The following is a 13,682-nucleotide window of genomic DNA, read 5'->3' as shown; positions in this document are numbered from 1 at the left end:
ATATGTTGGTCTGGTCTAGGTCTCGCTTTTTACAAAGGCTGATGCGTGTTATGGGCCTGGTGGGTCTGTTGTAGCTAACCAGGGTGCAGCCAAGACTTATTGCCGATTTAACACAACACGTAACTCGTGGGCTGAACCATGTGAAGTCGGCACAAGACATGATCCAATACTACTTTGCCAATTAAATTCTCCTTAATTTAACAGCGGTGATCTGGGAAATTGAACGAACAAGGAGAAAGTAAAAGTATCATTTGAAAAAGGCTGCGAATTTTTCTGAAGATAATCTTCTGCATTTGGTCATTGGTGAGCTTGAATTTCTTTATTTATATGCTCAATTTCAAACAATTACAAGTATAAGTTATTCCGATGCCAAATTATTACTTTTATTTTTGAAAAAATGCGAATTTTTTTTTTTTTTTTTTTTTATGTTGTTCATGGGTTAATCAGATTGTTATGTAGTATTCAATTACTGATTTGAACTCAGTTGTATGAACCCAGTTCGATTATAAATTGAAAGATGGAAGAAATTTGAGATATTTGTGGAATTGTGGTTATAATTGGTTTGAAGTTTAGGTATATGAATTTTGATTTGGGTGAATTTTATTTTATAATTACTTTTCATAAATCATGTAATTGTGAGATTGCTGAGGAGTATATATTGTGCAATGTGATCTAGAGAGTTCTAAGATTTGTCATTGGGATTGATTTTAAGTAATGTTGTATATGTCTGGAAATAAATTCTCATACAAAGTATGCTATTTTGGATTGTATGTATCCAATTGTTCGAGGTTGGTGTTAGTTTATGATTGGATTTCGTGCTACATGTTACAAGTGATGAGGAGAGCATAAGAATGAATTATCTAATATAAAGGGTCTAGTATTGAAATTTTGTCAAAGTTTCAATTGTGTGCAGTTGGGATAGTATGACAACTAATTACTGATGTAGGAATTAAGTGATGGAGTTATTAAATGGTTTGCCTTTGTGAAAAAAGAGCTTGGTTATGCAAAAGTACGCGTGATTTTGCGAATTTAGTAGGAAATGAAGTTTCTTAAATTTATATGGCTTGGAGAGTCTGAATTTAGGGGTTGATTTTCTCACGATTTTGAAGTTAAATGCACGAGGTATGATAACTGTTTCAGAGTTAATGGAAGCTTTGTGGTTTATTAAAAAAGTTATGCTAAGCTTGTGTGTTAAGCAGTTAAGGAGAAGGTGAGCATGAGATGAAGTCTGGTACTCTGGTGGGTTCTTTTGTTTACTAGGTGGAAGTCCGCAGTGTGTATTCCGAAATGTTGTCTCCTGCCTTAGATGGAGTAGATGATATCAGACCTGTCAGGAAGTAGCGTAAACTGCTAGTCTGATGTCTTCAAGTGTGGGAATCTAATTTAGAAATTAACTCTAGGAAAATTTAAAGGAATATACTTCGTATGTTATAATAGTAGTGATTTTGCTGTCAAATTATTTTTTAGTTACCCTAAAACCTCAAGTAGTCCACTTGGCACTTTAATCTTGGACTAAAACGATAGCTGAATGACCTGAACTTAACACTGGAACAAGTACCCATGTGTGACTAGATCAGTGAAGTCTAAGAAACATGGCATATTACTATAGCCATGTATTATATAGTACAAAGTATATTTTCGCTGATCACTTTAGGCCAATCATTTGATGATTGAAAAAGGTTGTGAATAGATGGTTAAGTAACTTTCAAAGTCGCATCTTATGGAAGCTGACAAGCTGTGTTGTCAAGGCAGAATTAGTTGATTACATTTTCATATTTATTTGTTAAAGTATACAGCATTTTGGGTACATCACAGTTAAAAAGTACTGGAATCTCTAAACAGGGTAGGTCAATTGGCTGAAAGGCTCTCCTTTAACATTGCATTATGTGATGGACTGATAGTAATTGAGGTGATAACCGAGAAAAGCTAAAGATAAAGGTTGAAAATGTTACATTAAATACTTCATTGTTTTACTAAAATAGCTTATGATATGGAAAAATTATAAGATTTTTTTAGTAATCAATATGCAATATTTTTTCTAAGTTCATTCTATGAAATGAGTAAGATTTTAGCGGTGGCATCTATGCTGTTTCATTAAGCTACATTTTGTTCATTCTATTTGATATGTCAAATTTGTAGTTAAATATTTTCTGCCATCGCTGAATGATGGAACCGGATTATCAAAATCACTTTAAAGCTCCAGAATCCTCTGCTATGCTCAATAGTAGAGGTGTGACTGCTGACTCCAGAAACCAATGGAAGCAATTGGGGGAAGAGGAGAGAAAGATGGCAGTTCAGGAAGAGATGAAGAGGATGCATCAATTGCCTGCTAATAGTAGCTATGCCATTCACCGTCGCCGTGTTCTCAGTAAAATATTCCAGCTCATGACTATTCAGGTTGGTGTAAGTTTGTTAAAAAAATTTAATCTTTGATATTGATGTGTACTTTTACCTTATACATTATTACATCTATGTCCCATTCTAATAACCCTGTTGAATGTGTGTTTAACATGTTTTAATTGGCTTTTGCTTAACTTTTGAGCTATATTCATTGGCAAACCTGTATATATTTTTTTAGCAAGTTGCCGATCCCATATCATTTTGGGACTAAGGCTTTGTTATTGTTGTACTTTGCTTGCAAGATGTTACTTCCATGTTTAATCTTTATGCTGAGCAGACATGTTTTTCTGTGCAAATTTTCATGTTCTTGAGTTTTGTATAAGCTATGGACCTAGTGTCCTTAGAGGGTTGAAATTTAAAGAAATCCCAAAAAGAGGTGTCATCTGATGGAGATTAGAGGCTGAAGGTGTGACTATTTGTAAAATCTAAAATAAAGTAACAAATATTATATACTACGAGGATTAACCTTTAACCTTGCAAGGTGTCAGGGAAGCTTTTTCAGTTGGAACCCTCCACTCAACCCATGTCTTTAGAGGTTTGTTTTTATGTAACTGTAACCCACCTTTTTTGAAGAGCAATGATGTTGTTTGGCTCTTGGACTGCCTTTCTCTCAATTAGTTTTATGGTGGGCTTGGTCATTTATCTTATGTTGCTATCACATTAGCTACTATCCCTTGTCACAAACAGAGTTAAAGGTAAATAACTAGATTGTGGTTCCTATCTACTACTTTCCCTGCTTCACTAGAATTGCAACTTTTGATTGTGGCACTTATTTTAAAGTAAGTAGAGAGGGAATGCAAAAAGTAAAACGTGAGAAATGTATACGAAAGAAGATAGAGAGGAGGGAAGAGAGAAATAGTGGGCCAAGCAATTATAAAGTAGGCATATATATAAAATTGTAAAAGTTACCAAAAAAAGAAAGGGTTGCAATTATTCTAAAGCATTTAAAATAAGCAAGTGTTGCAGGTTGTATGTAATTTGGTTGACAATGATTATTTTCTCTTAGCATTGCTTCTGTCTATCTTGTATGACTGTCATGTGCTAAAAAAACTTGTGATGGGTTCATGAAGTTTGGAGGTATGTACTGGAACTCTGTGAAATTTGAAATTTCAGAAATGTTATCTAATTGCAAAGTTTTTGGCAGATGTGAGAGGTTCGCTTTGGCTTAGTCTAATATGGTGGTTGGAAACCTACTCCTAGTTTTTGATACAGACTTGAACTCTAGAATGTGCTGATTATGTCATTATGTTGTATACAATGTACCGGGATGGTTGTTCCTCAGCTTTTTTTTTTTGTCACGATTGGGAAGCTTTGAGAAAAATGCTTATTTTTAGACAGGTAAGATACTAGTGCAAAAATTTACAGAAGCACTTGATGATCGTGAAATAAAGGGTGAAATACTTGAAAAAGGGTGCTGGAGGGGGGGTTGAGTTGTCATGCAGAGTCAATAAGCAGTTGAATGCACTATATTTTTAATGCTTGGCTATTGTTGCTTGATCTGTGAATGAGAATTTCTTTCGTGTTGGAGGCTTATGTAGTTATCATTTTATTACTAACCATGAAGATAGCATTACAATATAATCTTACCTTTAATCTAAGATCATTTGGGGATTATGAAGTGGTCATAGCTTGGTGTTGATTGCTGTATATATATATTGTACATTATTTTAAACCTTCTTTAGACTTTTAGTCCCAGTGACTTGGGCTTGTGAAATAAGTTTGATCCCTAACTGATTAATTGTTGATTGTATTTTCTTAGAGATCTGCATCTGAGGATGAGGAATTGGAGTTGCTTTTTGCTGGGCTGTCCATTTAAGCGAAGGTAATGGCTGTGTGAAGTTCTTGTTACTTGTTTAAATGTCGATGCCCCCCCCCCCCCCCCCCCCCACAAATATTGGTTGATTTGCTTCTGAAGTAACAAATTCAGTCAGGTCGTCAGGGCAGAGCGGGTACTTGTAGCTGTGTTTGCTCTCTAGGCAGGAGTAGACCCACCTAGTTGCACTTAGAATACCAACGTTGTTGTTAATGCTATTCTGATTTGATTGGTTTCTCGTTTGAATGGTTGGAATCTTTTGGACCTTCCTGTCGTGTTGAATGTTATGAAACCACTTCGATTTTCCTTGTCAATCATTGCAATCATCTTGCATCATTCAAAGAAACCATCATGCTGGTAGGAGTGTTGCTGAAATGACAGAAATCTATTGAGTCTTTCAGAATTTCAATTTCTTGCTTCTGTTACTAGTTTTCATCTTTATTTCAGTATAGAGATAAATCAAAGTCGTAGCAATGAATGTTCTTTTGTTTATGAACCCATATACTAATATTCCTCCTTGTGCAAGCTGAATCACTACAGGATGCATCCGCAATTGTACTGTCACAGCATGCCTGCAGAGACATGAATGCTACAGAATGGAACCTCTAATGCTCTTGACACTGTCCTTAGGACGCTGCAACTTGTTATGATAAAATGTAAGGGAGTTCTAACACACACCACTTTTGATTTCCCAATCACAATTGCAAATATCACCGACAGTAGTTAATGTGTATAAAAAGTAGTGCTTTTCATGTGCTGATAGTTAAGCTCTAAGTTTCATAAATCACTGTAATAATAGTATATTAGTATGTGCTTGTTGTTAGTACTATGATGCTCATTGTTTTTTCATTGCAATTGATTTTATCTATGCCTTTCTATATTCTTGGGTTTTTATTACATAAATTATAATGTACCCAAGTTTGTTCAAGAATAAAAGAAATGTATGTTAAACCGCAAGTTTAGCAATACATAAAAATGCTTTGTAGGGAAAAAAAGACATACTAAGAAGGGTAACTCGTGGCGATCTGCGGGATTTGGGCAAAGCTCACCTATTTTATCTTGCAAAATGCTTAAAAATCGTTAGTTGGGTTGGTTCATTATCGTTTTTTGTTTTCAGATTTCTGTTTCATAAAGCAAAAAACTATCTTTTATTTTCAGTTCTCTAAATTATTATGATTTCTATAGTTTTGAGTGTTTGACTAATTTTTAACATACAAGTATATTATATGTTTTGTCAAAAAAAAAAGTATATTATATGAGTTTCATAAAGAAAAAACTGAAAACTGTTTATGATGGTCTGACGGTTATTTTAATGAAGTAAAATGGGTCACTGGAAGTGGGCTGCCCCAGACTTAGGTGGGTTCTTAAATGAAGTAGTTATGAATCTTGCGGTGCTAGTGACCCATTTTGGTTCTCTCCCTTAATAAGAAAATATGTTCAAAGTTAATGTATGATACTATGATTAGTGTAAAACTTCAATTAATGAAATTCAAGCTCATGCTTTTGTATGCCTTTATAGATATTATGGCGCCACATGTTTAAAACACCTCGAAACTGATACATTCGATCCGCTTGTGCCTGCCTGGACTTGATGTAACAAACCCTTGTTGCCTATAGGCAAGAGTGCCAACAAACCCACTTCTTGCTTGTGCTGCTACATGCTCATAATCTCTAGCTAGTGTCCTTGTTAGTGTTGTTGCTAATCTTCAGAAAGAGTAAGTTTGTAAAAATATGTTTTCTTTGCTCTTGTAAAAAGAATGAAATACTATGTCTTTATAAAATTGTATCTGGTGTAGTGGTGATTGAGACTACACTTGGTAGGGAGAACTTGAGTTTGATCCCTCGCAATAACAACTGGGAGTAGATTGAAATTTAGCCATCCAGAATTGATCCTCGAATCCGGATTAGCCCAAAGGGTAAACCTGGTGGAACACAAAAAACTAGAAAAAAATATTCTGAGAGTAAACTTGTAAATTTACCTTTTTAACACAAAAACAAAACACATGTACTTCGTATTACTTATGGGTAATAATTAGTATCGTTGAAGAGGCTCACAAAATCACTATACACATTACAAAAAATATTAAACCAAAGAGCTGGAATATGGAAGGAAAGTACATATAAATTATGCATGCAAAAATTTAATTGTTAAGTATGAACTGAGGCATTTTGCAGATCCAATATGTAATCCTTTGGTACACATTTAGGAGCTTTGTAGTGTTAGTGATGTAGTAGCAATTATCCTACTTGGAAATAACCATTTGGGAATATGACAAAATCACTACCATTTAAAAAATATATATATATATATATATTTTTGATTTTTTTGAAATACTTAATCTAATACTACATAAGTAGATATGATCATCATTAATCACTAAACTTGATTATTTAATCTAATTCAAGTTGTTACTATGGAGTATAGAATCTATTAATATGATAAATTGGATTGTTCAATCTATTAAATTGGTTGTAATACGTACATTTTTGGTTCCTTTTACATATTCGGTTTTGAGCATTTTTTTATTTTACTATTCCTTTTATAATACTTTAGATAATACTCCAACCTTACGAGAAAATCTTTCCCTAAAAAATGTCATTATTATTTTACATATGTTCATCTAGTTGTATATCCCACGCTTTACCTTGTCTTCATTTACTTAAGGTAATCATAAAAGTGGTACTTCGTATTTAGGGCATGTTCTCATTTACTAAGCTGAACTGAACTGAATATTTTATGAGATAAAAAAATTAGGAATTGAATTGAACTGATTGGAGCTGAACTGAACTGATTGGAGTCGAACTGAACTGAACTGAAATAAAATGAAAATTAAGCTGAAGAGAACATGCCCTTACTTACGAAGTATTTTATTTATTAATTAAAAAATAAAATTATCTTCGCTATAATTCTTTCTTAATCATCACGAATAATACCAAATGTAAATAACAAAAATAACAGAGGGAGTAATATTTACTATGAAGTACTTTTAATTTTATTTATTTATTTTTGTAAACAATGCATTATTGATGATTGGTATGCTATCGAGGCACAATAGTGACCCACCACCCACAAAATCCTAAATCCGCCACTGAACTTAGCACAATTTTATTATCAGGCATATTCGAGCTTGAGAGAGAAACTTGGTTGCACAACAACTAGCAGCGCGCTGCGCGTATGGCCTCGCCATGGCAGTGCAAAACAATCTTATGATGAAGACATTGGAGCCACTGCTTCTGCGCGTAAGGCAGAGTACTTGGCTTATACTACATGCATGATGCATGCTCTGCATTTTGATATTAATTCAAGAATGCAACATGATAGACACATTATTGGTCAAAAAACATGTTAACGCGTTCAAAGCATTAAAAAATTGGAAACTTGGTGACTATTTGATTGGTTTGAAATTTGTGCACCAATCTAAATTGGTTTTACTCACCTATTTTGTAATTACTTTCATGATTTTATCTATTACCTGTATTATGACATTAGATTATCATTCTCTGACTGAACTTAGCTGAACTGAACTGAATATTTTATAAGAGAAGGAAATTAAGAGCTGAACTGAACTGAATTTCAACATATGAGAACAGACCCTAAGATTATAATAAAAATATGCATAAACTTTGTCATTTACTGGTACCTTTTTTTTTTTTTTTTTTAAAACAAAAATTATCAATTTTATTTTTCATAATCATTAGAGTATTATTTGGCAAAGGGTTTTTATCATATTTTTAATACCCTTTTGACTATTTAGCCCTTATACAAAGGGAAGCAAGGTAGGTAGTAAAAACTTTGTAGCACCATTAAAAATGAATTAATGGACTTGATCACAAGCTTTTGTGCACTAATTACAAGGTAAAACATATAAAGACAAGGGCATTAAATCCCTCAAAACCACTACTCTTGAAATAGTCTACAATAAAATTAGAGATCACAAGATTAGTTTATTGTTAATCAAAATAATCAATAGAAAATTGATAATAATATAAAACAACAAAAGTGGAGGAAAATGGGTTGAATAGTATCCACTTTACAATCACCACTTTGCACTTTGGGCATTGCATGTGAAGAAGACAGTATAATTATGATTCATAATATTTTACTCCGTAAGTTGTGCATTATCATGTTAATGCATGCATTGATTCAAGAGAGGCTAATAAAAAATTATAGATTAGGAAAGAACATTGAAGATTCTAACAAACATTTTCTGTAAATTCATACCTTGGTGTGCACAATAATTAAGGAATCATCAATGGAAAATATTATTTCAAGATAACATTTTTGTTATCATTCGTGCTTCTTAATACCATTACATCAATAGTAACAAATTATCAAAATGTTGTACTCATACTTCAATTAGTATAATTATTCAATAGGTTTATATCATATTAATTTAATGGATCTTGCTAACGAGCGCCCCGAGGTGTAGATAAGAAGTAATTATATTGGTTGAAATAGTATTAAGTTAGAAATGTATGACAAAATCACGCGTCGTTCGGTGTAATTAATGTTAATTTTACTCTAATATTTCCACTTTCATTCTCTAATCTAACGCCCCGAGGGCGCTCATTAGCTTTTGCATAATTGAATTATAGAATATTAAGAGTACAATGTTTTTTTTTTTTTTTGTACAATTATACGTAGTATATGAATATACCCAATTTTTATTTCCTTTTAACAATAATATACCCGAAAATACTCAATAGTTCCTAGTGATTGACTAACTTTTATTAGTAGACTGTAATATGTTATCTTTATATGAACTGATTATACTTTATTAGACCTAATAAGCCATAATCGCCATGATTATACCTGAAATTTATTTTACAAGTTACAAAACACAACAAATTGACCAGTACAAAAGTAAAAAGACCTTCAATTGAATTGCTTCTCAAAAAAAAAAAAAAAAAAAAAAAATCTTGAAATCACATTAACCTAAAATCCTAGATACATTACAAAATGATTAGCTTCATACTCAATCATGATACTTGACTACTTAAATGATATATACTCAAATGTTATCCGATCCTAAACTGATAGTTTTGCCGATGCAACAATGAACCTACCTTTACTTCGGAGTCTTTTATACTAGTTTAACCCAATTTTTATCTTACCATACTTTTTTTTTTTTAATTACTACTTTACCATAACTCTTGTAAGTGACTGACTACACCATGTGATTGAGGTATTTTGTTAGGAGTTATGTTAGGAGTTACTTGTGAGTGTTATAGGGTTTACTTCTTTAATTTTATTAGGGCTATTTCAATGTCGTAAAGGGTTACCCTATTCTTTTACAAGCAGCCACACGAATTGACCAGCCACAGATACATTATATCATATTTGTCCAAAAAAAAAAAAAAATTAAGCATCAACAAAAACAAGATCCAACAAATTAGTTTTTTTTTAAAAAAATAAAAATTAATCCCCTTTAGTAATACTCCGTAAGTAATAATGCAAATAATTTCAACAAATTAATCTCTTAACCCATACTCTTTGTTAATAGATCCCTTTTTCCCGCTTCACTTTCGCTAAACCATACTCTCACGTTTTCCTTCCCCCTTTTTTCTTCCCCACCTCTTTCTCTCTTCCTCCCTCCCTCCTTCGCCGGAAAACGCTACTTTCCGCCGGAAACCGCCTTCTTCCTCTCGCACCCTTCCATCTTCTCTCTTCATTCCGCTCTCCAAAACGCTGTCGTTTTCTACCTACCACCGTCACCTTCACTGAGCGCCGCCGCATCCACCGCCGGAGTTTTTTTGTTCAGGTATTCAGCATTTTTGTGTTACTGCAATTCGTTTTGTTAGGGGTATTTTAGTAATTTTGAGTTTCTGCCATTTTTCTTCATCAATTCTCTGATTTTTCTACCGAATTACAAACTTAACCAGTCACCTGCCGGTCAACCTCTTCTTTGCCGCCAATGTGATTACCGGCTACTTCCGGTTGTTCGCATTCTTCACCGGTTATATTTACTCCGTCTTTTCGCCGCATTGTATTTCTGGATTCAGGTATACATAATTTGTCAATTTTCATTATAATTGAAGAAAAAAGAAATTGAGATTTTCTTTTTTACTTAGAAAAAAATTGAAAGAATTGATTTGTATTAATTCAGTTGACCTATGAATTGATCTCAGTTTTGCTATACATTTGCATTTAATTTGACAATTATGGTGGAATTAAATTTATCTAATTTGTGTTTTTTGTTTTGTTTGATGGATAAGAACTACGAGACTAGTTGGTGAAATGTCCAATTTAGGAAATTGGGGTTTTTCGTTATCGTTTTTTGTTTCTTTATAAAAAATTATATAGTAGGATATGGTAGCATTTTTTTAACAAAGATGAATGATTGCTACTATAGTATATTGACAAAAACTTTGTTAGTACGATGTTTGCGAGTTGTATGGTTGTTGATATGATTGTCATTGTGTTGATGCAGCTGATACTTTGTTAGATGATGGTCAGTTGTATCTTGTATGATATGATTGTCATTGTGTTGATGTTAGTTGCTCATTTGTCCTGTCGTCCTATTATTTTCGTCCGCTTATGGAAAATTTGGTTTTTAAACGGAACGATGATAATTGAGCTCAAAGTGTAATAATGTAGTACACTAGTACCTATGGGTTTCCAAACACGAGCTCTCATCTAACAGAGACAAAAAAATAATAATATGTGGTGCAAACTCAGTTAGATTATTGATATTGATCATTAGAAAAATTTGGAAATATGTTAGAATGTATTAAAATTGAAATTTTGAAGAATTTTCTGATTGTTGGGATTTTTATCCAAGTTTTGACCGAGTTAATTTATGTGTGTAGGTTAATACTTTGAACTTGGAATGGTGGTTGTGTGAGATATACTAGTGATTCTTATTGAGAATTTTGAACCCATGGCAGACAGGAGCTCCTCTTCAATGGGGTTTTACTGTTGGAATTCCTTGTTTTATTGGCTTTGTCTAACAAGCATCCTCTTCCTACTATCTTCCTTCTTTGTATTGCGGTCAACAGGCCGGCCACAATTTGTTTTTCGGCCTAGTTCAGATGCTAACATTGTGTCTGATAATATTAATTCTGGTGGAGGAGCTGCTGTATTCTGTGAAAAGGTTATAGCAGAACGTGGTGTGAGAAAAGAAGTACTGAAGGTATTCATGTATGATTTGCCACCTGAGTTTCATTTTGGACTTTTGGATTGGAAACCTGAGGGATCTAATGTTTGGCCAGATATTCGAACTACAGTCCCAAACTATCCTGGTGGATTGAATCTACAACACAGTATAGAGTATTGGCTTACACTTGATCTCCTCTTTTCAGAATATTCAGGCTCTTCAAATTCCCGTGTTGCTGTGAGAGTGCGAAATTCTAGTGAAGCAGATGTGATATTTGTTCCCTTTTTCTCGTCTTTATCCTACAATCGCTTTTCAAGGCTGAGAAAGCAGGAAAGGAGCAGTTTAGATAAGCTTACACAAGATAAGTTGGTACAATATTTAGAAGTTCAAGAAGAATGGAAAAGGTCAGGGGGTGTAGATCACATTATTATGGCTCATCATCCAAATAGTTTATTATACGCAAGGAACCAACTTTGGCCTGCAATGTACATACTCTCAGATCTTGGGAGGTATCCTCCAAATATAGCAAATGTTCAGAAAGATATCATAGCTCCTTACCGGCATGTTATCAAGTCATATGTCAATGATACATCAACTTATGATAGCCGTCCAATCTTACTGTTCTTCCAAGGTGCCATTTACAGAAAAGATGTAAGTTCTCTTAATCGTTTGATTTCCTGTTTGATATTGCAATGGTTTCTTTCTGTTGATTGCTATTGTGCACTACGGATTAGTTCCTTCTCACTCTCATCCTTGTGTAGCTATTGCCTTAATTCTCAATGGACTTTTTTGTTGTTGAGTGGCCTATGATTTATCACTTGCCTAAGATAATAATATATAACATGGCTTACTTTGTGAAACCATAATGTGAATGATACTGTATTTCATTGTTAATTGCGGAAAAGCATTTTTCTAACTTCTCTTCTATTGCAACTTCCATTAGTTTGTTAGAGTTGTTTTCCTTGATAACTTTTATTTGGCTTTGTAACATTGAGAACGTAATTATACTATCCAAATGGCTTCATTTTCCTTGATTAGTTTTAAATGTCTTATCAACTTCAATGTGATTCTCAAATATGGGTTAAATAATTTTTGCAGGGTGGAGTGATAAGGCAAGAGTTATTTTATCTCTTGAAAGATGAAAGGGATGTGCATTTTACATTTGGAAGTATCCAACGAGGTGGTGTCAATAATGCTACCCAAGGAATGCACTCCTCTAAATTCTGCCTTAACATAGCCGGTGACACACCATCATCAAACCGCCTGTTTGATGCGATTGCCAGCCACTGTGTCCCTGTTATCATCAGTGATGAAATTGAGCTTCCCTACGAAGACATAATTGATTACTCGGAATTCTGCATTTTTGTTCGTACTTCTGATGCCACAAAAGAGAAGTTTCTTATGAATCTTATTAGGGGTATTAGCAAGGAAGAATGGACTCGCATGTGGAGGAAACTGCAAGAAGTTGAGAAATACTTTGAGTTTAGGTATCCGTCAAGGGATGATGATGCTGTACAAATGATATGGAAGTCCATAGCACACAAGGTGCCTGCTGTGAAGTTGAAATTGAACCGAAATAGGCGGTATGTTCGTACCTCCAATGTCAGTGTGGATAGGGAACCTCCTGCTTTCATGGTACCGCATAATTTTTGGTAGGAGTCAACGTCTTCTTTGGAGGCCTGCAATTTTTAGGGTCGGCCAAAGCTGCCTAACGTAGGTGAGAGACTTAGACAGTTACACTTACAGAAATTTTGTGATCATTTCAAACTCGAGGGAACAGAGCTTCATTTCCCCTCTTTAGTTACTACTTATGTAGCCAATGAGCCATCTTCCTAAATCGATTGTGTATAGACGATTTTTTCCCAAGGCATCGGCTACTTCTCGAAAGTAGGCCGTTGTATGTTTTAGGAATTGGCAGTAAAGGAACACTTGAAGTTTATACAGAGTATGATTGATTCTTTTATTCATTTGGTGTCATCTTTTTCCCTTTTGTTAGGAATACATTTTTTTGCTTGATTTTATATTTTGTGCTATATTCCAGAAAGCTTTGACTTTCCTAAAAAAAAAAAAAAAAGAAACTTTGACTTTCCCAAAAAAAAAAAAAGCTTTGACCTTCCCGAAGTATTATTTTTTATTATTATTATTTTTTTTTTCTTTTATTTTTTTTCTTGTAAAATTTAATACTTTTCAATCCTAATGTTATAGAAAATGCTGTATACATATTATTAAGATTAAGGGTATGTTTCAGAAAAAACTGAGTTCACATAAAATAAGTTTAGACAAAATAATTTCAAACAAGTAAAATTAATTACAATACATTTTACATATGATTATTAATTTCTAGTTTGTTTTTATTTCCTGGGGCTCACCCC

General features: G+C 33.6%; 1 protein-coding gene and 1 long non-coding RNA gene across 3 annotated transcripts; both read left to right on the top strand.

The window, feature by feature from the left end:
* Positions 1-154: 154 nt before the first annotated feature.
* On the top strand, positions 155-5,093 carry LOC145627253 (uncharacterized). Of its 2 annotated transcripts, none has more exons than XR_014111360.1 (4): positions 155-303; positions 2,140-2,397; positions 4,160-4,222; positions 4,740-5,093. It is a non-coding gene; the product is annotated as an uncharacterized LOC145627253 (long non-coding RNA). The 2 variants fall into 2 exon arrangements; XR_014111359.1 differs by having other exon boundaries at positions 156-303; positions 4,754-5,093.
* A 4,669-nt stretch (positions 5,094-9,762) lies between these two features.
* Positions 9,763-13,258, top strand: LOC145627252 (putative arabinosyltransferase ARAD1). Its single transcript, XM_081679644.1, has 4 exons — positions 9,763-9,975; positions 10,097-10,216; positions 11,024-11,961; positions 12,409-13,258. Exons 3-4 carry the CDS (start codon positions 11,095-11,097, stop codon positions 12,964-12,966), a joined length of 1,425 nt encoding a protein of 474 aa, XP_081535770.1. The 5' UTR covers positions 9,763-9,975; positions 10,097-10,216; positions 11,024-11,094; the 3' UTR covers positions 12,967-13,258.
* Positions 13,259-13,682: the final 424 nt, after the last annotated feature.

Source organism: Chenopodium album, chromosome 4 (assembly GCF_948465745.1).
Source record: "Chenopodium album chromosome 4, dcCheAlbu1.1, whole genome shotgun sequence".
In the NCBI taxonomy this organism is placed as follows: Eukaryota; Viridiplantae; Streptophyta; class Magnoliopsida; order Caryophyllales; family Amaranthaceae; genus Chenopodium; species Chenopodium album.
The sequence above is the reverse complement of the archived record's forward strand: the minus strand, read 5'-3'. Positions and strand labels throughout refer to the sequence as shown.

Coding starts and splice junctions, on each gene's coding strand:
- LOC145627252 (XM_081679644.1), top strand. CDS start 11,095: ATGGCAGACAGGAGCTCCTCTTCAATGGGGTTTTACTGTTGGAATTCC. Junction 11,962..12,408: donor GTGCCATTTACAGAAAAGAT/GTAAGTTCTCTT, acceptor TAATTTTTGCAG/GGTGGAGTGATAAGGCAAGA.